Source organism: Phyllobates terribilis, unplaced genomic scaffold, assembly GCF_046119375.1.
Source record: "Phyllobates terribilis strain yellow unplaced genomic scaffold, ASM4611937v1 Scaffold_10__3_contigs__length_209671492, whole genome shotgun sequence".
Classification (NCBI taxonomy): domain Eukaryota; kingdom Metazoa; phylum Chordata; class Amphibia; order Anura; family Dendrobatidae; genus Phyllobates; species Phyllobates terribilis.
In genome coordinates, this window is record NW_027362770.1 from 172,118,236 (window position 1) to 172,139,931 (window position 21,696).

At 44.4% G+C, this 21,696-nt stretch overlaps 1 protein-coding gene and 1 long non-coding RNA gene across 2 annotated transcripts in view; one reads left to right on the plus strand and one right to left on the minus strand.

Moving 5' to 3' along the window:
• LOC141164675 (uncharacterized) overlaps positions 1-21,696 on the minus strand; it is a 441,679-nt gene that overhangs the window by 418,273 nt on the left and 1,710 nt on the right. Inside the window, exon 2 of the long non-coding RNA XR_012250934.1 lies at positions 6,522-6,717. This is a non-coding gene — a long non-coding RNA (uncharacterized lncRNA). The remainder of the gene's footprint in view (positions 1-6,521; positions 6,718-21,696) is intronic.
• On the plus strand, positions 13,632-21,465 carry WEE2 (WEE2 oocyte meiosis inhibiting kinase). The gene is made up of 12 exons (XM_073650163.1): positions 13,632-13,728; positions 14,406-14,743; positions 14,891-15,084; positions 15,458-15,515; positions 16,359-16,531; positions 16,726-16,847; positions 17,010-17,156; positions 17,431-17,526; positions 17,618-17,703; positions 19,098-19,268; positions 19,736-19,878; positions 21,057-21,465. The coding sequence occupies exons 1-12, from the start codon at positions 13,716-13,718 to the stop codon at positions 21,211-21,213; spliced, it is 1,698 nt and encodes a 565-aa protein (XP_073506264.1). The 5' UTR covers positions 13,632-13,715; the 3' UTR covers positions 21,214-21,465.

A 21,696-nucleotide genomic window follows, 5' to 3' on the forward strand; every position in this document is an offset into this window, starting at 1 on the left:
TATGTTACGGCTCGTTGGCTGACTTTCCTGTGAATGCACAACAGGGCATTTGGCGATGAGTGTGGTTCTAAGGGTATGTGCACACGATGCAGAAATGCTCAGGATTTTTTCCTGAGCGTTTCTGCATCTCTCTGGCAGGAAAAAATGCATGCGGATTGTACATGCGGTTTCCTGCCAGGGACATGCGGAAATGAAGCGGTCTTCACTTTCATTTCCGCATGCGGGTTGACAAGCGCTTCCCAAGCGATTTTAGCATCACTTGGAAAGTGCTTGTCAACTTCACACTATATAAATCCATGCAGCCGGCATGGATTTATATAGTGTGTGAATGTCAAAAAATAAAAAATAAATATATACTTTACCCTCTGATGGCCCCCGGTGTCCTGCTTCGCTCGGTCCCGGCTGCCGGCAGTGAAGACTTTAGGACCTTCCGACGTCAGCGTCACGTGACCCGTCACATGACTCTGACGTCAGCGAAGATCCTTCTTCATTCAACCGCGAAGTGCCCGGGAAGCCAGCAGGACGCAGCGCGGGCCGTCAGAAGGTGAGTATATATATATTTTTTATTTTATTCTTTTTTATTTAATGGTACCTGGGTCTGGATGAGAGTCCTCTCCTCCACACCCGGGTACCATCCGCACATTAGACCGCATGAAAAGCGCATCAACATATACAGTGATGCGGATTCCATGCGGTCTAATGCAAGGCAATGGCGGCAAAAGAGCAGCGTTTCCGCAAAATTAATTGACATGCTGCGGATTTTTGACCGCAGCGTTTACGCTGCGGAAAAATCCGCATCATGGGCACAGCACATGCGGATTTCAATTGGGGAACATTGCTGCCCTTCTACCATGCGTTTTTCATGCGTTTCCGCGGCGTTTACGCAACTGCAAAAACGCCGCGGAAACGCATGAAAAACGCATCGTGTGAACTCAGCCTAAGAGTTAAAGGGAACCTGTACGCACAGTCAGTAAAGCTGTGGAACTACATACAGCTTCACTGCGCACACGCGGGGAGCTGCGGCTGGCCAATACACCCTGCGCAAGCGTGGGATTTAAACAATGAAAATCAACCTACAATAGGTTGATAAAGACCTACAATAGGTTGAAACATTGTTGCTTTATGGTGGAATAAAATTATACCGTTGGAATTCATCACCCTGGATTGGATGCTGTTCACTCTTTTGCATGGTGAAAAAAAACAGTATTGTCCCCCAGGTTGTTTTATCCCCCCAAAAAATCACTTTTCACTGTTTTTTTAACCTTTCGTCTGACTTTCTGTTCACTTCCTGTTGTTAGCTATAATCCATCTACAACAGCAGAAACGTCAGGAATCATTAAAGAAAGTGGCAGGGAGTCTTTGTCTCTTTCGCTATTTCTGTTACTAGGTTTTTGTTACTCTGAGAGCAGCATGATGCCAGGGCAGAGACCCTGATACCAGCAATGTATCACTTACTTTACTGGGTCCTGCAGTTTTGATTAAAAACTGTTTTTTTCTGCTGCAGATCTACCAGTTCTCTGAATTCTGGAACACCCCTAAAGCGGCATTGCAACATCTCGTATATAGATATAAATGAAAGTTTCAGGGACAGTTCAAAATTACAAAGTAAAACCCTAAGGCCACGGCCCCACTATCAGTATTTGGTCAGTATTCGGTCAGTATTTTTTCTCAGGATTGGGAGCCAAAACCAGGAGTGGGTGATAAATGCAGAATTGGTGACTTGTTTTTATTATACCTTTTCTCTGATTGTTCCTCACCTGGTTTTGTCTCCGACTCCTGAGAAAAAATACTGACCGAATACTGACCAAATACTGATAGTGGGCCATGGCCTAAGGTCCTCATTCACATTAGTTAAAAATCAACTGAGGTTGTCGTTTTCGGTAAGATAGCCTGACCACCTAATATTTATGGAGGCCTCCTGACAGATGATTAAGTGATATTAGGGAGATAAGGATCAGCCAGTATGAATTTGAACGCTTATCAAATGTAAATGCCATAAATCCCCCCAAAAATGCAATAAAATAAACAACTGGCCATATGAACCCCAAAATGACATCAATAAAAACATCAGCTTGCCATGGAAAATACAAACCCTCACACAGGTTTTGGCATGTCTCATTATTTCGGGTTGCTGATCCTTTTACTCCCAATGAAAAAAGCCGCCATTAAAGGAGGCTTTCTTATAAGGAACACAGAAGCACTAATCAGACTGAGCGCTCCTGTGTATGGAGGAGTCAGGAGAGACTGAATCATTGTTCAGCTGACAGCTATCTATTGTGTATGGGGCTCCTAAGGGTGTGTTCACACTGAGGTTTTTTTGTTAAGTTTTTGGAGCAGAAACTCTCCAAAAAACACAAAGGAGTTCAAAAACTACAAGTTTTGATTGCAGAGTTGGAGAGTTTCTGCTCCAAAAACTCAGCCAAAAAAATCTAAGTTTAAACATAACGTGGCGCCCCTGCGGGTCCAGTCGTCACAGAGGTACTGCATCTCAGCCAGAAGTGTGGTAACCCACTCTTGGGTAAGGGGGGAGCACTACCCGGGACCCACACACCCACATCCAACACCACATCACTCCAGTAGGGAAGGGCGAGATTGTTCCTAAGGCAGAGCACAGTCCCTGTCCCTGTCTGGAGGAGGGAACTAGGTAGAGGAGGTGGGTGGAGGAAGTAATTTAGGGGAGCACACAAGGAAGGACTAAAGGTAGAGGGGACCACGTAGAGTGACAGTTAGTGACGTGGGTCACATGACAGACAGTATAGAAAGACAGGTAGAAACATCTAGAAGGGCTCAGTGAGTGAGGACCGTTGAGGAGTAGGGTCCAGACAGAGTGAGGGCTCAGTCAGAGGGGCCCAGTAGGAGAGAGAACGAGAGGAGCGAGGGAGTCAGAGAAAGGTTCCAGAGACAGAGAAGGGATCCTAGGGGCATGGGAAGTACGGAGTTCACCCGTGCGCCCGAATTCATGCCGACTGTAGTCGGGAGAATGGATCAGGTCGCAGTAGAGGACCGGCCCCAGACTAGTGGAGGACTGCAAGACTCAGCTAGCAAACCGGAGGCTGCGGTATCTCTAAGTGCCGTAGCCAAAATCATACACATTCGCTGAAAAGGTGGCCATTTAGGACCAAGGGGACAGAGAGGACGTCGCCCGACAAGGCCCGCGGCCACTGGCTCGGGACACTGTGTGTGAGGCACAGGGCAGGAGGGCGAGAGCCAGCGCAGAGAGAGACGACCCGGGAAAGGTTCACAAGAAGGGGGTCCCGATCAAGTGCACCCAAGTTATCTGAGAGTTGGATCACTTCCCCGGAGGACACAGGACTCGGTGGGCTGTTATAACCTGCTGGCAGTTGTAACCTGGAACATCATAAGGACACGAAACTTTATCCCCAAAACTTTATTCCCCTCCGTTATTCACCGACCGGGGCTACGGACCGGGTCACGCCACCATGACTATCCAAAAGAATCGACCGGCCCAGCGCCGAGTACTCCACGGCTCCAGGGGGCGCGTCAATAACCTAAGGGTATGCTCACACAGAGTATTTGATGAGGATTTTGAAGCATCAAAAACTCACATTAAAGGCGCTTTAAATACTCTTTCTGTTGATTTCAATGGATAAACCACTTCGTTGTTTATGCAACAAGTATTTTTGACCATATTTTTCCGACACTTCATCATGGAATAAAAGAAGTGATATTCCTAAGTAGAATCTGCTCATAACTCGACATTATCAAGTGGAGAAGCTGCAAATTATTCACATGTTTCTGCTGAGGATTGGTTACAACTGAATTGTAGTTTTGCTGCTTTTTTTCCTGCTATGGCAGTGGCCCTCACTATTGTTGGGACACCGGCACTCCGCTGTGGGGACTGGTGGCAGGCAGTGAATGGAGTCTGCAGGGAGGTACACTACAGTGGAGTGCTCGGTGATGTCCTCCCTGGATGGTGACCTAAGATCAAGGAAATTCACACCAACTGGGAAAGAACCCTTAAGCCTGTTGTAACCTGCATTTTCTCCTACGTTCAGTGTCCCTGTCGGAGCTTACGTTCGAACCCTCCACAAAACGGTATTTGGGCATATGCACTGACAGGGCCATTGACTATAATGGTGCAGCCGGAGTCACCGAGCGCTCTGACGTGCATCATTTTCGGCCGTGCATGCCTACTGGAGGCGGAAATCAAGACGTAGACTACTACGTCTAGCTGTCCACCTCCAGTTGACGTATACGGCCAAAAATTATGCACGACAGAGCGCACGGCAACTCCGTCTGCACCATTACAGTCAATGGCCCTGTCGGCGCATGCACCCGAATCCCATTTTGCGAGGGGTTCACACGTAAGCCCCGAAAGTGCCACTGAACTTGGGAGAAAACGCAGTGTGAAAAGGGTCTAAAAAATAAAAATTAAAAACGAAATACATATGCAGAAGACCTGATATAGGTTGTGTCTGCCTAAGAAGACTAATACTGCTGTCTTGTATCTGAGGAGAGAGCACAGTCCACCAGGAAGAGCCAATGCATTTTTCACCTAGCGTTTCACCTCCTCGAGGCAGGGGGTAAACCCACAGTCCTGTGTACCCCCAATGCTATTAATGAGAATTTTTTTTCCATTTTTTTATCATTTACATATCTATCCATCCTGTGATTTCCATCATTCGATTACTTTTCTTTCTTGGTGCTGCAATATACTGTATATATTTATATATATATATATATATATATATATATATATATATATATTAACTCACTTTATTCCAATTAAAGAAAAAATAAAGAAACTTAACAACTTGCTGTTACCATACTGATCTGGAGAATCATGCTGCCATGTCATTTTTACCTCACAATGAATGCCGTAAAAGGACGAGCCTGTCCATACCGGTATTGGAGCTAGCATCCAATCAGAAGCTGTGATGTTACTAATGTTATCACCTGTTACTAGGCAGAATAGGGAGTCGAGTTAGTCAGGTGAAAACAGGACACGTCAGTCAGGACTCCAGTCAGGGACACTTGTGACACAATCTATAGCAACAATTCTAATTGCCCCTTTCCCCAGAATATGTAAATATATATATATATACACACACACACATATACAGTATATTTGGCGGAGTCAAATCTCCCAACTTATATAAACCAAAAGTAGGACATGTATTGTAGCACGTCCACAGTAATTATGCCCCTATTGAAGCCCCTTAGTGTTCTCACCAGTGATATCCCTTTTACTAACTTTATAGAGTGTGATGCTTCCAAAAATGCCCCCACCCACATACACACTAAGGCCACGGCCCCACTATCAGTATTCGGTCTGTATTCGGTCAGTATTTTTTCTCAGGAGTGGGAGCCAAAACCAGGAGTGAGTGATAAATGCAGAATTGATGACTTGTTTCTTCTATACCTTTTCTCTGATTGTTCCTCACCTGGTTTTGGCTCCCACTCCTGAGAAAAAATACTGACCATATACTGACCAAATACTGATAGTGGGGCCGTGGCCTAAGTTTAGTACCCACACAGCGACTCCTCCTCTCCCCCACACAGTTTTACACCACACATACAGTTTAAAACACGATGACTACACAGCGCCTTCAGCAAAGTATGATATCTCCATAATGCCACCAACACAGTATAATACCCCTGCAGCATACAGCATGATGCCTCTAAAGTGCCCCGCTATATTATAATATCCCTAGTCTCTGGCCCACACACACACGATATCATGACCCTGACACAGTCTGATAGCCCCCTCAGCCCCCTACTAAGTATGAGGGCCCCTACAGCCCGCTACTCAGTATAAGGGCCCCCACAACCCATCGCACAGTATGAGAACTCCAGAGAATGAGGGCCACCACTGCCACCCACTCTGTATGATGGTTCCCACAGTCCTCCACTCAGTATCATGGCCCCCACAGTCTCTCACACAGTATAATGGCCCCCACAACTCTCCACTCAGTATGATATTCCTCACAGCCCACCACTCAGCATAAGGATGGCCACAGTCTCTCACACATTATTAGGGCCACCACTGCCCCCACACAGAATGACAACCACCACAGTCCCCAACTCAGTTTTGGGGCCCTCACAGTTCCCAACTCAATATGGGGGCCCTCACACACATTTCCCATTCAGTATAATGGTCCCCACCAGCCCCTCACTCAGTATTATGGCCATCGCCAAACCCCCATTCAGTATGATGGTCCCCACCGGCCAACAATTCACTATGATTGGTCCCACCTGTCCCCCATTCAGTATGATGGCTCCCACCAAAACTAATACAGTATGATTAGCCCCCACCAGCCACCCATTCAATATGATTGACCCCCACCAGACCCCCAACTCTCGGGCCCCATAACGGCTGCGTGAGCTGCTGCTACAGATGGTATGCCCTTGCTCTCTACCATTCCCTTCCAGCCAGCAAACTGCAAAGTACTATGAAGATTCCTTCCTGCAATGTGAGCATCCTGCACTAACGTTTTTTATTGGCACTATGAGAAATATATGTATTTCCATATGGTAAAACACAGACATATGAATCTGACCTTATTGTTAAGAGTCGTGTCCATGTTCGGATAGTTCCAACAAGTGAGCCTCCAGTTTGGCGTCTGGCCAGTGCACTCGTTGTACTTCAGGTAATACTATTCTCTGATGTCGTCTTTTCTTTTCTGGCTTTAGAAATTACTCAGAGGAATGTTTATCAACATGACAGAAGAGGATGATCAATGCTTGTTCATTGTTCTGCGGTAAAGAAAAGAAAGGAAACGTGTTAATATCTGAAGAACAGCTTCAAAGTTTGATAAGGAGAACATTACACAAGTGCATGTACTTACAAGCACTATCCAACAATACCCATTTATGAAGATTATTATTATTTATTGTTATAGCGCCATATATTCCATGGTGCTTTACATGTGAAAAAGTGGTATACATACAAAAACAGTTACAATAATCTTGAACAAAACATGATGGTGACTGGTACAGGAGGAGTGAGGACCCTGACTGCGAGGGCTCACAGTCGACAAGGAAGTGGTGAGGATACAGTAGTTGGGGGTAGAGCTAGTGATGCAGCGGTATGGTGGAGCGATGGTTAATGCAGGTTGTAGGCTTGTTGGAAGAGGTGGGTCTTCAGGTTCCTTTTGAAGGTTTCCACAGTAGGCGAGAGTCTGATATGTTGGGGTAGAGAGTTCCAGAGTAGGGGGGATGCATGGGATAAATCTTGTATGCGATTGTGGGAAGAGGAGATAAGAGGGGAGTAGAGCAGGAGATCTTTTGAGGATCGGAGGTTGCGTGCAGGTAAGTACCGGGAGACTAGGTCACAGATATATGGAGGAGATAGGTTGTGGATGGCTTTGTATGCCGTGGTTAGGGTTTTTAACTGGAGTCTCTGGGCAATGGGGAGCCAGTGAAGGGATGGACAGAGAGGAGAGGCTGGGGAATAGCAGGGGGACAGGTGGATTAGTCAGGCAGCAGAGTTTAGGATAGATTGGAAGGGTGCGAGAGTGTTGGAATGAAGGCCACAGAGCAGGAGGTTGCAGTAGTCAAGGCGGGAGATGATGAGGGCGTGCACTAGTGTTTTTGCAGATTCGTGGTTGAGGAAAGTGCGGATCCGGGAGATATTTTTGAGTTGGAGTTGGCAGGAAGTGGAAAGAGCTTGTATATATGGTATGAAGGAGAGATCAGAATCCAGGGTTACCCCAAGGCAGGGAGCTTGAGGGACTGGGTAGAGTGAACAGCCATTGACGTTGATAGATAGGTCAGGTGGGAGGGATGAATGAGATGGTGGAAAGATGATGAGTTCAGTTTTATTCATGTTAAGTTTTAGAAATCTAGCAGAGAAGAAGGATGAGATAGAGGACAGACATTGTGGGATTTTGGTTAGTAGGGAGGAGATATCGGGTCCAGAGAGGTAGATCTGTGTCTCATCAGCATAGAGGTGATACTTTAAGCTGTGAGACTCTATGATCTGTCCCAGGCCAAAGATGGGAATAACCCTTTACATTGTTCTGTGCATTGGGGGCTACAGTATATAGAAGGTGATTGTCCGGTAGTGGACAACCCAATTAATAAAATCATTTTATTGTTCTATCCACTTATACCATGCATATTGTCTGCATCACCACCTCTGTTTACTCGAGGCAATGTAAAGCTTACAAAGATGATTTTGCATAGTCTGGAGTTTATTCCTGTCCTGAATGTAGAAAACAATTTCTGATAATCTCCTTATATCAGACGACCTGAAAACTGCAACCAGGACACGAGAGAAGTAGAATCATCCAGAAACAGCAGAGAGATTCCAGTATAATCAGGTGATGAGCAGGAGGGGATTTACCTCAGGACGACATTACTGGGATGTGGAGAGCAGAAGATCAGGAAACTGGAGGGTGGGGATGTGTTATCCCAGTATAGACAGGAGGGGAGGTCAGTCACTGATTGGAGATAATAACAAGTCCTGGAGTTTGTGGAGATGTAATAATCAGTATTCAGTGAAACATGAGAAGAAAGAGATCCGGTTACCTGAGAAGATCTCCAGTGATAGAGTCAGGATATGTCTGGTTTATGAGGCCGGGCAGCTGTCCGTTTATGAGCTGTGTGACCCTATCAGACACTTACACACCTCCACTGCCGCCTTCACCGAGCCCCTTCTTGCTGCATTATATCTATATGAAGGTTGTGTGACAATATGTGAAGACTGGTAATGTATTAGGTCACACGATTTTTAAATAACATGTTTTAAAATCTTCCATCTAATCCGTGTTTTCTTACTTGTCATATATGAGGTTGAAATACGATGTTAAAAGGAACCTGACAGAGGTTCGGGCAGCATGAATCAGACACAGGCTGTGTTATTCCGGCCATGTTTTACTCCTAAATGCTGCTGCATTTCAAAGAAGATGCACTTTAAAAAGTTGTCTACTGCTTCTCCCCACCCTGCTCTGACTGACAGGTCTCTCCCTAAGTTTGTGTTTATGGAGAAACCTTTAAGTCTAGAGGAGTGGGGTGGGGACAAGCCACGTCAGACCTCTCTCAGTCTTCTAATATACCAGTGTGTGCAGGGAAGAGGAGAAGAAGGTTTCTTCCCTTTAAATTCACAAGTTACTTCAATGTCAAATTATTTTCATGCAGAACATTTTTGTTCCAGCTCCTCTGGTGTCACATTGATTCCACTTTACCGCCTACATGTCACTGATCAAGATCAGTTCCTTTTACAGACCCATAATTACGCACTCTCTAAATTTTCTGTTGTTTAGAAATGACCAATAAATCTCTATTAATAAATTCAATATAGATTTCTCAGCTGTCTTTACATTCTGTATGTGATGAGTCATTTATAAGAAACACTCCAAAGTCATGTAATAAGCAGTGATCTGTGGGAGGGGACATGTTACATCCCGGTAGGCCCCTGAGGCTACCCAAAAACTATTTGAAATGTTATAGTTGTTTAGAGTTTTACCAACTGGGATCCAATGTATTAGAATAAGGCCCAAAGTATATGGCCATAGTATGCCTATGTGCATGAGCCCTATATGGGGTGCTGTGAAAATAAGCAAGTTCGGAAATTATCCACTATCCATGGATGACTTCCTGATCACCAGGGGTTCGACTTCGCACTGATCTTGAAAACGGGGCTCTGAAGAGAATCTTGTGACTGTAGCAATGGTCGATCGTGTGTACATCCGCCCCTTCATTCTAATGGGAGTGCCAAAAGATTGCCAAACACAGTGCTCAGCTATCTCCGATGGTCCCATTAGAATGGTGCTCCAGTGCACATGGTCTTCAGAGCCCTAGTTTTCACGATCTATGGGGCCCTCAGCAGTAGGGAATGTTATAGATAGGAGGCTTCCAAAATTATCTAACCCCTTAAAAATAACCTCCACCAAGAGTGAGAAATTTTTTTTGGATGATGGGTGTTTCAACTTGTAAAATCTTACATAAATAGATTCGCCATGAGTAGAATTATGGTGCCTTCTCGAGACTCTGCCATACTGTTCATACTCTCTATTAGGAAAATATGAACATATGAACTACCTGAACTTCCATATGCTTGCCAGAATGAAGAGTCACTTTAAGTGCTCGCTCACACAAGTGTATAACTCGGACGAGTGCTATCGGATGCTTTATCATTTAGCACTTGGACCAATATTATACTATGGGGCAGTGTAGATCTGCATTTTTTTCTCATAGCAATTCATAATGAGAAAAAAACCACAGCATGCTGCTAGTGGATCCGGAATTCGGATCAAGCACACCCATTCAAGTCTATGGGTTCGGACTGCACTTGGATGTCTGATTTACTGGGACAAAGACAATGGAGAAGATGAAGAGATTAAGTTCTCCATCTTATCTGCACCTGTGCTGCGATTCTCTAATGCAAGTGAATTGGATCACAATAAGCTGACACTCGGCTCAAACTCTGACAGAGTTTGAGCCGAGTTTAATTTACATAATTGATCGGATTCTCTTGGAAGAAAGAGAATCATCGCTCGTGTGACCATAGCCTAAAAATCGCTCTTTAGTTGGAGGACTCGCTGCAACTGCAACCTGTGGAAAACATCAGACCATTCTCTTCTCGCCACAGATGGTTGCTGGGCTGGTAGGCTTGAGCACTCAATTACTGCAGATCACTTTAGGGCATCACACCGAGGGTTAATATTTTCGCTCAGGGCTTTTATTTACTTCTAAAAGTGTCACACAGGTAGGAGATCATCAAGGAGTGGAATGTAGCTACCCGCTGTGTCTAGGACAACGTTTCTAGAAGATCCTCCTCCAGAACAATCTCATAGTTCAGCAGGCCAGAGCCACGATCAATTCTTGTCAAAAGACCAGAGAACCCTTACCTACTGAGAACTACAGTATTTAAGGATTTGCCTTAAGCTACGGCCCCACTATCAGTATTTGGTCAGTATTCGGTCAGAATTTTTTCTCAGGAGTGGGAAGAAAAAATGTTGAGGAAAAATACTGACCGAATACTGACCAAATACTAATAGTGGGGCCGTAACCTTACCAAGACAAGACAAGTGTCTAAGGATTCTCTTTCTATAAGTCAAAGAGACATATTCGAGACCATCATTTGACTGGTTGGGGTATTTGCAATATCCATCGAGCATCAAATAGATTTGGAAAATGAATGGACTCCATGAATAAGGACAAGGCTAAATGGCTTGAGATTTTTTTTACAATCTTTTTAGAATATTTTTTAAGTCTCACAAACCTTAGAAGGAATTTTTGCTTAAGTTTCTCGCGCGCTCTATTTTAGAGGTGGATCAGTGAAGAAAAGTGGGGAAAAAAGATACAAGATTAGACTTTATGGCTGTGTCATCCCAATATATCCTATGACCCGTAAAAAAATCTAGCATGTATGTGACTTTACCACTAGGGGCAGCAAATAAACTGAATATACTAAACTCAAAATTGGGATTGCTTCTGTAACCGACCCCGGAGGACCAAAAGGGCCCCGTCACATCCTGTTCCAGGCGTGTGGATTAGATGATATAAGCTTCTCACTACTTCAAGAATTAATGGTCATCCTGTCAGAGCCAACTGTGGTCAGGAACTGGTCTAGTGAATCTGCTCTGAGGTCCGGCACATAGCTCAGGAACCCTCATATATAAAAGACCCCACCTCCCAAGTTTCAGGGACAGTTCAAAATGACCAAAGAGAAACGTAAGGCCCTCGATCACATTAGTTAAAAGTTCTTCTGACCATCTAATGTTTATGGGGGGCCTCCTGGCAGATGATCAAGTGATATTGAGGAGATAATGATCGGGGCAATTTGAATTAAAATGGTAATCAAATGTAAAGAGAGGAAAAAAAATCGCAACGTTAGAATTGCCATTGTTTTTGGATCGGCCACACATTCTTAAGAAAATCAATAAAAAGCGATCAACATGTCTTATGTACCCCAAAGTGGTATCAATAAAAACATCAGCTTGCCACGAAGAAAAGCAAGCCCTCACACAGCTCCATTCCCAAAAAATGAAAAAAAAAAAAGGATTGCAGAAAATGACAACAAAAACTAAAATATATTTTTTTTCTTCAAAACTCTGAATTTTTTTATAATCACTAAAATATAAAACAAAATTATTAAAGTTTTGTATCACTGTAATTGTTCTAACAGGGAGAATCATGTTAACAGGTCATTCTTACTAGACAATGAATGGAAAAATAATTTAATAAAAAAAAAAAAAGAAAAATTCCATTTTCTTCACTATTTCATCCCACTTGAATTTATTTTCTGTTTTTTTTTCAGTATATTATATAAGGAAAAATGGATGGGGTCATTTAAAACTTCAACTTTTCCTACAAAAGAAAACAAGCTCTCATACGGTTATGGGGAAGGTTGAAAAATTTAAAAAAATGAAGACTCTTGGAAAAAGGGGAGGAAAAAACAGCAACAAAAACTAAAACTAAAAAATTAATAGATAAAAATAAATTGTTTGGTCATTTGCCATCTTCCAGACAGAAAGGGTCGACTCACATATTAACTCTTAATGCCCACATTCACATTAGACCGAACCCGCCGATATTGGCTGACAGTCTAATGCGTATGGATACTTTCCAACAGATAATGTTGGCGTAGATAAGGATCCGCCACATTTGATTTCGGACTGTCAACCATAAGAGGAGTCAGCGGCGCTCTTACAAAGAACACAGGAGCGTTCAGCCGAGAGGGCACTACTGTATACAGAGGAGTCATGAGAGACAGAATCATGGTTCAGCCGACAGCTATCTATTGTGCATGGAGCTCCTAAGGCCACGTTCACACGTTCAGTATTTTACATCAGTATTTGTAAGTAAAAACCAGGAGTGGAACAATCAGAGGAAAAGTATAACAGAAACATTTCACCACTTCTGTGTTTTTCACCCACTCTTGATTTTGGCTTACAAATAATGAGATAAAAACCTCACCAAATACTCAACCTATGCACGTGGCCTTAGGGTGTGCTCACACTGAGTTGTTTTTTTTTTTTGCTGATTTTTTAGAACAGAAAGTCTCCGAGGAGTTAAAAAACCATGCGTTTTGATTGTAGAGTTGGGGTATGTGCACACAACGTCTCGGAATCCGCCTGAAAAAAAAAAACCCTAAAAACAACTGTGCATGTTTTTTTGACCGTCTTTTAATGGTTTCGGGCTTCTAAAAAAAACAGCAAGTAGTTGAAAGAAGTGACCTGACCATTCTTCTGGCCTTTTCCTTATAAAAACTATTGAAAAAAAACAACGCAAAAGGAAAAACAAACGCCAGAGTTTCCTGAAGCGTCTTCTGCTAGAAAAACTTGGCGGTTTCGCCTGAGTTGAAAAGACGTTGCCTGCACTTACAGTTGGAGAGTATTCGCTCCAAAAAGTCAGCGAAAAAAAACAACTCAGTGTGAACAGTACACAAGTCTATATGCACGCAGAGTCATTTTGCAGAGTTTTCAGAGCAAAAACTAAACAAAGCCTCCAAGTTTTTGAGGAGTTTTGAATTTTTGAGTAGGATTTGGAGAATTTCCGCTCAGTTTCTGCTCCAAAAACTCACCAAAAACACTCTGTGTGCAAGATCGCAGCCTTTCTGCTCTTCCTATTACTCAATAGGTAGAAGAATTCCAGAAAGGAAGAGGTTAAGAGGGAGTGTTGTCCAGGTACTGGTAGGAGTAGTCACTGATTGCCAGGTGTTGGGAGGATCACAGCAGAAATTTATATAAGAGGGGTCCTAAACTACTTCTGTCTTTTCAAACTTTTTTTTTTTAATCCAGCAGAGGATGGGAGTAGCTGGTAAGCTGAGGTTGTGAGGGATTTTAAGTGTGTCGCACTAGTTCATGATGCCTGTTGGTTTAATTAAAGGGTCACATCAGAAATGGTCCAAATATGCTGTGTGTGTAAGGGGTAACCTTCTACATTTCCACCCCAGGTGTTATCCTAGGTAATGTACATGTTTGGACTTGGGCAGTAATGGCCAAGAATCTGAGTCTATGCACCATTCTTGTGTTCCCTTTTGTGGGGTCTATAGGAGGCTTTCTGCTATAATTATGGAAAGTATAACCCTGTATTATGTCCCTGGTCATAAGCCAAAAATGGGAGCCTGTTAAATGGCCACCACATACGAGGAAGGCAGCAGGCGCTCCGATTACCCAATACTGACCTGGTGAGGTAGTGACAAAAATATAATTTAGGTATCTGATCTGTCACTGGTACTTTCTGTGCCTTCTATGGGGACCACTAGTAAGTCAGTGTTTGATTCCAGAGAGGGAGCCGTGAAACATCTAGCACATCAGCAGATGAGCATATTTGGGAGAGGATAAGTCTTGTGGCACATGCTTCCATAAATGTTTCTTTGGCCCTGGCTATGCCAGCTCCCCCAATTTCTGGATGGTTTTAGTGGGGTATTCTGTTCCAGAACAGTTGGCAAGTATGTACTTGTCAATATTGTGGGGTCAATCTGTCACCCGCAGGTCTGATGAGGGGCACAATGTCACATGAATCTGGAATTGTGCAGAAGTTGGACTTCTCCAGCAGTGAGGAAAATGACTGTGTGAGCCACGAGCACGTGAAAGACTTTCAATGTTCACAAGAAGCTCATGAAAACCTGATGTGGAGAACCCATAAGAGCCCTTTTCCCGTCACCCCCCAGAGGAACGAGAGGGGGTTCTCTCCATATCCGGAAGCCAGCCCTGATAGTGACTTCTCTCCTCCATCCACACCATATTCTGAGGTGGAATATCCTGGGACCCCACTCCACTGCAGCACATGGAAGAAGCTAAAACTCTGCGATACGCCCTACACGCCAATGGTAAGAGGAACCCACCTACAACTTGTCTGCTACAAATTCCAGCATACTATGAAAGTTAAAGGCTTAAGGCATGCTGGGAGTTGTAGTTGTGCAACCACTGAAGAGCAGACCTGAGACCTAACAACTAATCTTGCCTTCTACCCTCAGAGTTTGCTGTACAGGAACTTCCCATCTCCCAGCACACGGGTGCCTCATAGGGGGCATCAGCTTTTAAGGCTTGCAGGCTGCACTGGTGCCGAACTAGAGGACCCAGCGTTGGTCAACATTAACCCTTTCACCCCTGAAACGTATCAACAGATACAACTGAACTCAAATGGGAAGAGGAAGGCAGATTCAAGCAGGTGACCAAATATCCTTTTTGTGATACTTGAGGTCCTCCTGAATGAGTTATGGTTTTTCAGGGATGTGATACTTGGGCATTAGATCAGGTACCACAATTTTGCCTTTAATCCAATGAACGCACGCCCCCCCTTCACTGACATAAATGATTTGAAGTACTGGGCATCTTGCTCCCTACAATCTTTGTATCACCCTAATATGGAGTCGTCTGGTTTCTCTGGGGTCAGTTGCAGAGGTGATCCTGATATTGAGCTTAGTAAAAAGTTTTTGCTGACCCTTATTGGTAAAGTCTGAAACACGTGCTATTCCTGCAGTTCATAGGGGGTAACCCAGCCATGAAGTTTAATCTTGTATTTTTTTTTCTCTCCTCCTTAGCACTGATCCACCATTGAAATACAGAGAGGGTGAAACTTCAGCCAGACTCCCTTCTAAGGTGCGTGACATTCTAAAATATATATCTTGAGCCGTTTAGCATTATCTTTGCATTTGGCTACTCCCTTTGATACCCAATAGATTTTTGATGATTTGTGCAGGTCTCCAAAAGTCATCTGACTTGGGCCAAATTCAGACATCTGTGTACAGACCAACCTCTGGTCTCTGAACCTGAATGCTGCAGCCTCATAGGCATATATGAAGCTGCAGAATCGGGTCCAGGGACCCACGGCTGATCTGTACATGGACTCTTGTCCATGGAAAGTCCTCAGGAGGTCACTTGCCATGAGGAAAGGTTTGTCTTGGTAAGGCAATTCCTTAAGTTTTTGGCAAGAGGTTCTCTGGTCCCTGATCATTAAGTGTTTATATGACACCATCCCAAGTGATCAGATCTGTGGTGAGTCATAGCACTCCCATATTCCCACTGCACCACCATAGGGGAAATTGAAAATGACATAGTCCACATTCAAATCAATGGATTGACTAAGTATGACACGTCCTCCAGTGTGAGATGCCCATTGTAACTTTGAGCTATACACATTTGCCAAAATTAGGTCAGTATCCTGAAGATTGGTGGAGTGAAAGTTTGGGTTTTAATGTGCCATGTTTTTTAAGCCAATTCCTCTCCATGCATTGTTCACAAAGCTTTCCCCAGAGATGTCAGTACACAAATACCTTTCAGAATTGCTAGATTGTAAGAGGTCTTGGGTGTCTTCGGCCAAGCCGGGGAGATTTCCAGCCTAGATCTCCCATTTTTCCACAAGTCTCCCGGTCATTGCAGAATAGTTGGATACTTACACACATGGCTGCTGCTGACAGTTTTCCAACTTTTTTTCTTCCTTAGAGGTTTGTGTTGCGTGAATCAAACATGGTGTCCCGATACAAGACGGAATTCCTGGAGATTGAGAAAATCGGGGCTGGAGAGTTCGGAGCAGTTTACAAATGTGTGAAGAGATTGGACGGCTGTGTCTACGCCATAAAGCGATCGAAGAAACCGGTGGCAGGATCCACAAATGAGTGAGTAATCTGAACTTCTCTATTACTTCTCTGGGCATAATCTGTGTTGCCATGTGTCCTATTGGTTTACTTTTTTTTACCACCTATTATGGATTCTATATGGTTCTCCACCATAAGGTGGCATTACTATCTGTTTTAAACTGGCCACTAATATGGTTTGCACACAAAACAATGTTGTCTATTTCTGTACACAGGCAACTGGCATTAAGAGAGGTCTATGCCCATGCGGTGCTGGGCCATCACCCACATGTGGTGCGATATTACTCTGCATGGGCTGAAGATGACCACATGATCATACAGAATGAATACTGCAATGGTAAGGCCAAGGCCATCTTGCCTATACATGTTTGGACCACTTCATTGCTTCTGTAAACGGGTGGGGTGCCGATGGGCTATCATTGCCTATGACTGGCTCCCATCGCCGACCTCTTGGTCCTCCTCCAACCTTTCATCGTCTTTCCTATCATGTTGGCATCAGGTGGAAGCCTGCAGGACCTGATCATGGAGAACATGAAGAACGGACAGCTGGTGCAGGAACAAGAGCTGAAGGAGATTCTTCTGCAGGTGTCCATGGGTCTGAAGTACATCCACAGCTCGGGCCTGGTGCACATGGACATCAAGCCAAGTTGGTACCAGCTCATTTTGCACAACATTTAGACTGTCCACAACTAGAATTTCTTTTTCTAGAAACAGCGAGACACTTAAATGTATGTGGAACTGCAGCTTGAGCCTATTGACTTGAATAGAGCTGAATTGCAGTACCACAAACACCATATGGACAAGGATGGTGCAGTTTTGGTTGAAAGCAGCTGTGTTTTCCTAGTCTTGGACCAACCCCTTTAAGGTCAGATATAAAGTAGGTCATAACCATAATCCATTCACTACCATCCTTGTTCCAGGTAATATCTTCATCTGCCGGAAGCTGACTGAAGTGCGTCAGGAGGACAGCGATGGAGAAGATGAGATTTCCTCCACCAGTGTTCTGTATAAGATCGGTGTGTATCATGGCTGGTGATGAAGTGTCCTTGTGGGTCTAGGAAAAGTCTCTGGGTACAGAGTCATTTTACCTTCTCGTCTTGGTTTCAGGGGACCTTGGTCACGTCACTTCCATTACAAATCCACAAGTGGAGGAAGGAGACAGTCGGTTCCTGGCCAATGAGGTCCTACAGGAGGCAAGTGCAAAACCTAGGTTACATGGTCAGAATTGTGGATTCTAACTCTTCTATGTTGGTGTTCAAAACCGTTGAGTTGTGACCCAGCCGGTAACTGACCAGTCTGTTCTATAACCTGATTTGGAGTCAATGCTGTGTTTGCCCACAAGGTGGGGAGAATTGGTTCATTTGGTGAACTCTCCCCTTTCTGCGATCATGTAGTCATTTGTGCTCCTGAAATGGTGCCCTGCACTACTTACCAATCCTGCTCAGTATGGTCATCTGTACAGGGAGGTAACTGGAAGCTGAACATCACACATAGCCATCCCTTACAGGTTCACACTAGACAGCAGGCTTTGTTTTTCCTCCTTGTAAACCACTAGGCATGCTGACATGCTTGCTTTCTTAAGGGCTGACACCTTTTTCTGCCCTAGGCCACCAGGGATGGGGATATTGATATTGACCCACATCCCCCTCCTTTCCATGCCTAGACCAAATGGTCTAATGACGCTCAATGCCTTAATTGACCTTCTGCACTAGGCATAGTGATTACCTCCCCACCATTCTCTTCTCTACCCTAGACCACCTGCGATGCAGAAATTGATGCCCTCTCTGGCACTAAACCAGGGAGAGTATCAGATTCCCACACCCTGTTCTTTCCAGGGCTAGGCCACCAGGTTGATGTTAACCAGACCCCTTTCCAGCTCTAGATCACTAGGGATATGGATGTCAACCCCAACACACACCCTCTTGGATCACTAGGCATAATGATGACACCACTGAGGATGCCTTCTTTAACTCCCTTTCTTGGCTCATACCACCAGGGACATGGACATTTGCCCTCACCCACTTTTCCCCTAGACAACCAGGAATACTGACATAAGCTTCATTAATACACTATACACCAAATAAGTGGGCGTTAAGCCATGCCTCTTTAATCATCTATATTTTATTTATTTTTTTAGGGTGGGTGAAACTCTAAATTTAACCCCCAGAAATGTTCCTGTACACGAGCTCAAAAAAAAATTGTTGCCATCAGTGGCATACTAAACTGTACATTGCAGAAGTGACATGCCAGCTGGGCTTCTGACTCATTGGGTCACCAACCTTTGGTTGTCACTTAATTAAATGTGGTCATGGACCACCACTGAAGTCCAGAATAGTGGGGGCTCTACGGAACGATTGAAGCTTGAACACTGCTTATAATGTAAGAGGCCATGGAAATCTCTAAACTTTGCCAAAGGGATGTATGGCCGTTCATTCTGTAAATCAATGGGGGGGTAGTCTGATCTTGCATGTATCGTTGGCTTATTGCTTGGAACTTCCCTTTAAGGACAAGAATGCAGCCCAGAAAACTTGCAAGATGGTTCATACCTATGTGACTTTCCAGACATTTTGTAATTGTTTTCTTCCAGGATTACAGCCAACTACCCAAGGCTGACCTCTTTGCTCTTGGCCTCACCATCACTGAGGCAGCTGGTGCGAGTCCTCTACCATGCAACGACGATGGCTGGCACTACATCAGAAAGGGCAACCTGCCAGAGATCCCCCAGCCGCTCTCTTCTGCTTTTCTTGACCTGCTTAAGGTATGTCACTTGGTAAAGTCGGGCAAAACATGCACAGGTTTCGTTAGTGAGGTCAGCTCTGACTATCTCCACTGGTGTAGGTTTAAGGTTTGGGTCTGGCATTTGCTTGTAGTGACCACTAGAGGGAGCTTGCTGCCTAATGGTTATATATCTACATAGAGCGGAGCTCCCCCTGGTGGTGGCTGCAGGCAGTCAGAATGTAACTTCACCTTCCATGAATCTATGGAATTCCACGACATCTAGGTGACATATTAAAGGAAAAACCTTGAGTGTAGAAATGTCACTTGGGTGAAGATCCCTAATGGCTATTATGACCACTAGAATTAAGCCAGGCACATGGCAGTTTGGGGAACAGGTGGTATTTAGTTACTATATCCACAATGAACCAGATGCCATATGTTTTTGAGTCGCCCTCGTCAAAAACTTTGACCGTTCATCAGTTTTTTACCTTCCGGACCCCCTTACAGGTGTTGATTCATCCAGACCCTGCAGCCAGACTCTCAGCCGCTGCCCTGGTAAAGCATCCTGTCCTGAGGAGATCTCTGGGAAAGGCGGCTCTGCTCCAGAAACAGCTCAATGTAGAGAAGTTTAAGACTGCCATGCTGGAGAGGTAGGTGACCGCTCCCAAACTGGTTAGAAGGGCTTCTTGGTAGATATCTCCCATATAAAAGCTTCTCTTTGGGTGTATATACATCTGAAAGATGTTTCAGGGTTGGGTAGGTTGTTTTTGCTAAGGGATTTCCCTCAGCTCACTGAGGGATCTGATTGCAGCTGCTTATTAAGATGCACAAAGGACTCTGCTTTTTAGTAAGTGTTAACTTCACTCCAGATCTGGATTCACAGCTACACTGCTCAGTACTGCCATACAGAGCTGGATTCACTGCTATACTGCTCAATGCTATTGTATAATGTCCCAAATGTTAGTGCTGCTTCTGAACATCTGCTATGTAGAGACATTAGGGCATGAATCCCTCATGTCAGTGTATTGGGAATCCTCATCATAGCTAATCTGACAACTGAGAAATACAGGCTGGAGAGGGAAAAACTGGTGAAAAATGCGTTATACAAGGCATATAATGACTAGAAATTCTGTTTATGTAAAGACTCCTGCTGCTTTCTATTAGGTGTTTCATCTCGCCCCAGTGCTAGATTCACAGCTACACTGCTCAGTACTGCTGTATAATGCCCTACAGAGCAGGAGTTACAGCTACACTGCTCAGTCTTCTGTATAATGCCCTACAGAGCAGCATTCACAGCTACACTGCTCAGTACTGCTGTACAATGCCCTACAGAGCAGGAGTCACAGCTACACTGCTCAGTACTGCTGTACAATGCCCTACAGAGCAGGAGTCACAGCTACACTGCTCAGTACTGCTGTACAATGCCCTACAGAGCAGGAGTCACAGCTACACTGCTCAGTACTGCTGTACAATGCACTACAGAGCAGGAGTCACAGCTACACTGCTCAGTACTGCTGTATAATGTCCTACAGAGCAGGAGTTACAGCTACACTGCTCAGTCTTCTGTATAATGCCCTACAGAGCAGCATTCACAGCTACACTGCTCAGTACTGCTGTACAATGCCCTACAGAGCAGCATTCACAGCTACACTGCTCGGTAGTGCTGTACAATGTCTTGCATGCTGCTGCTGCATCTGAACGTGTGCTACATAGAAGGGCAGGAATCCCTCAATTCTGTCTGTGTATGAGAGACATCATAGCAGCTTGCTTCCACCCACAAGATAAGAAAAAGCTGAAAATGTAATTTTTTTCTTTTCTTATTCCACAGGGAACTTAAAGCTGCCAAACAAGCCCAAAATTCTGGAAAGGACGAGTGCACAGACCTCCCCTCAAAGTCTGAATTTATGTGCAAAAGCAGGAAGAGGCTAGTGGGGGGCAAAAACACCCGGTCATTAAGTTTCACTTGTGGCGCGGCCATTAAGTGAAGGACTGCAAATACCAGCATGGCTCCGCAACTTCAAGTGACGACGTTTCACCTCTAAAACAGTTACAAAAAAATAATAATCTGCTCCATCCGGTCAATACAATAAACCAGACCTGCGTTGTAAACGTCTCCTCTGCCCGTGTCAGTATGGCTTCCTCTACCCCCTGCACCATTCCCTCTAGATGTGGATTGATTTAATTTTATTTTTTTTAAATGTCTTAATTTTAATAAAATTTTAACTTTGATTTTGTTATTTTTGCAAAAATTTTCCATGACTGAATGAAATGGATCATAAGTGTAACTGGGAAGGGGGGGTGGTCTAAGTACTGGGATGGTGTCCAAGTCTAGAAGGCTGCATATATTTATTTGGTCCCTACGCTTGAGGGTTGTGCCGGTATATTCTCCCACCCAATATATCAGCTGTGGAAAGGTGCCATGCTCTGGGCGGTCCAGTATGATACTCAAATGGCCACAGGCAAGAGTA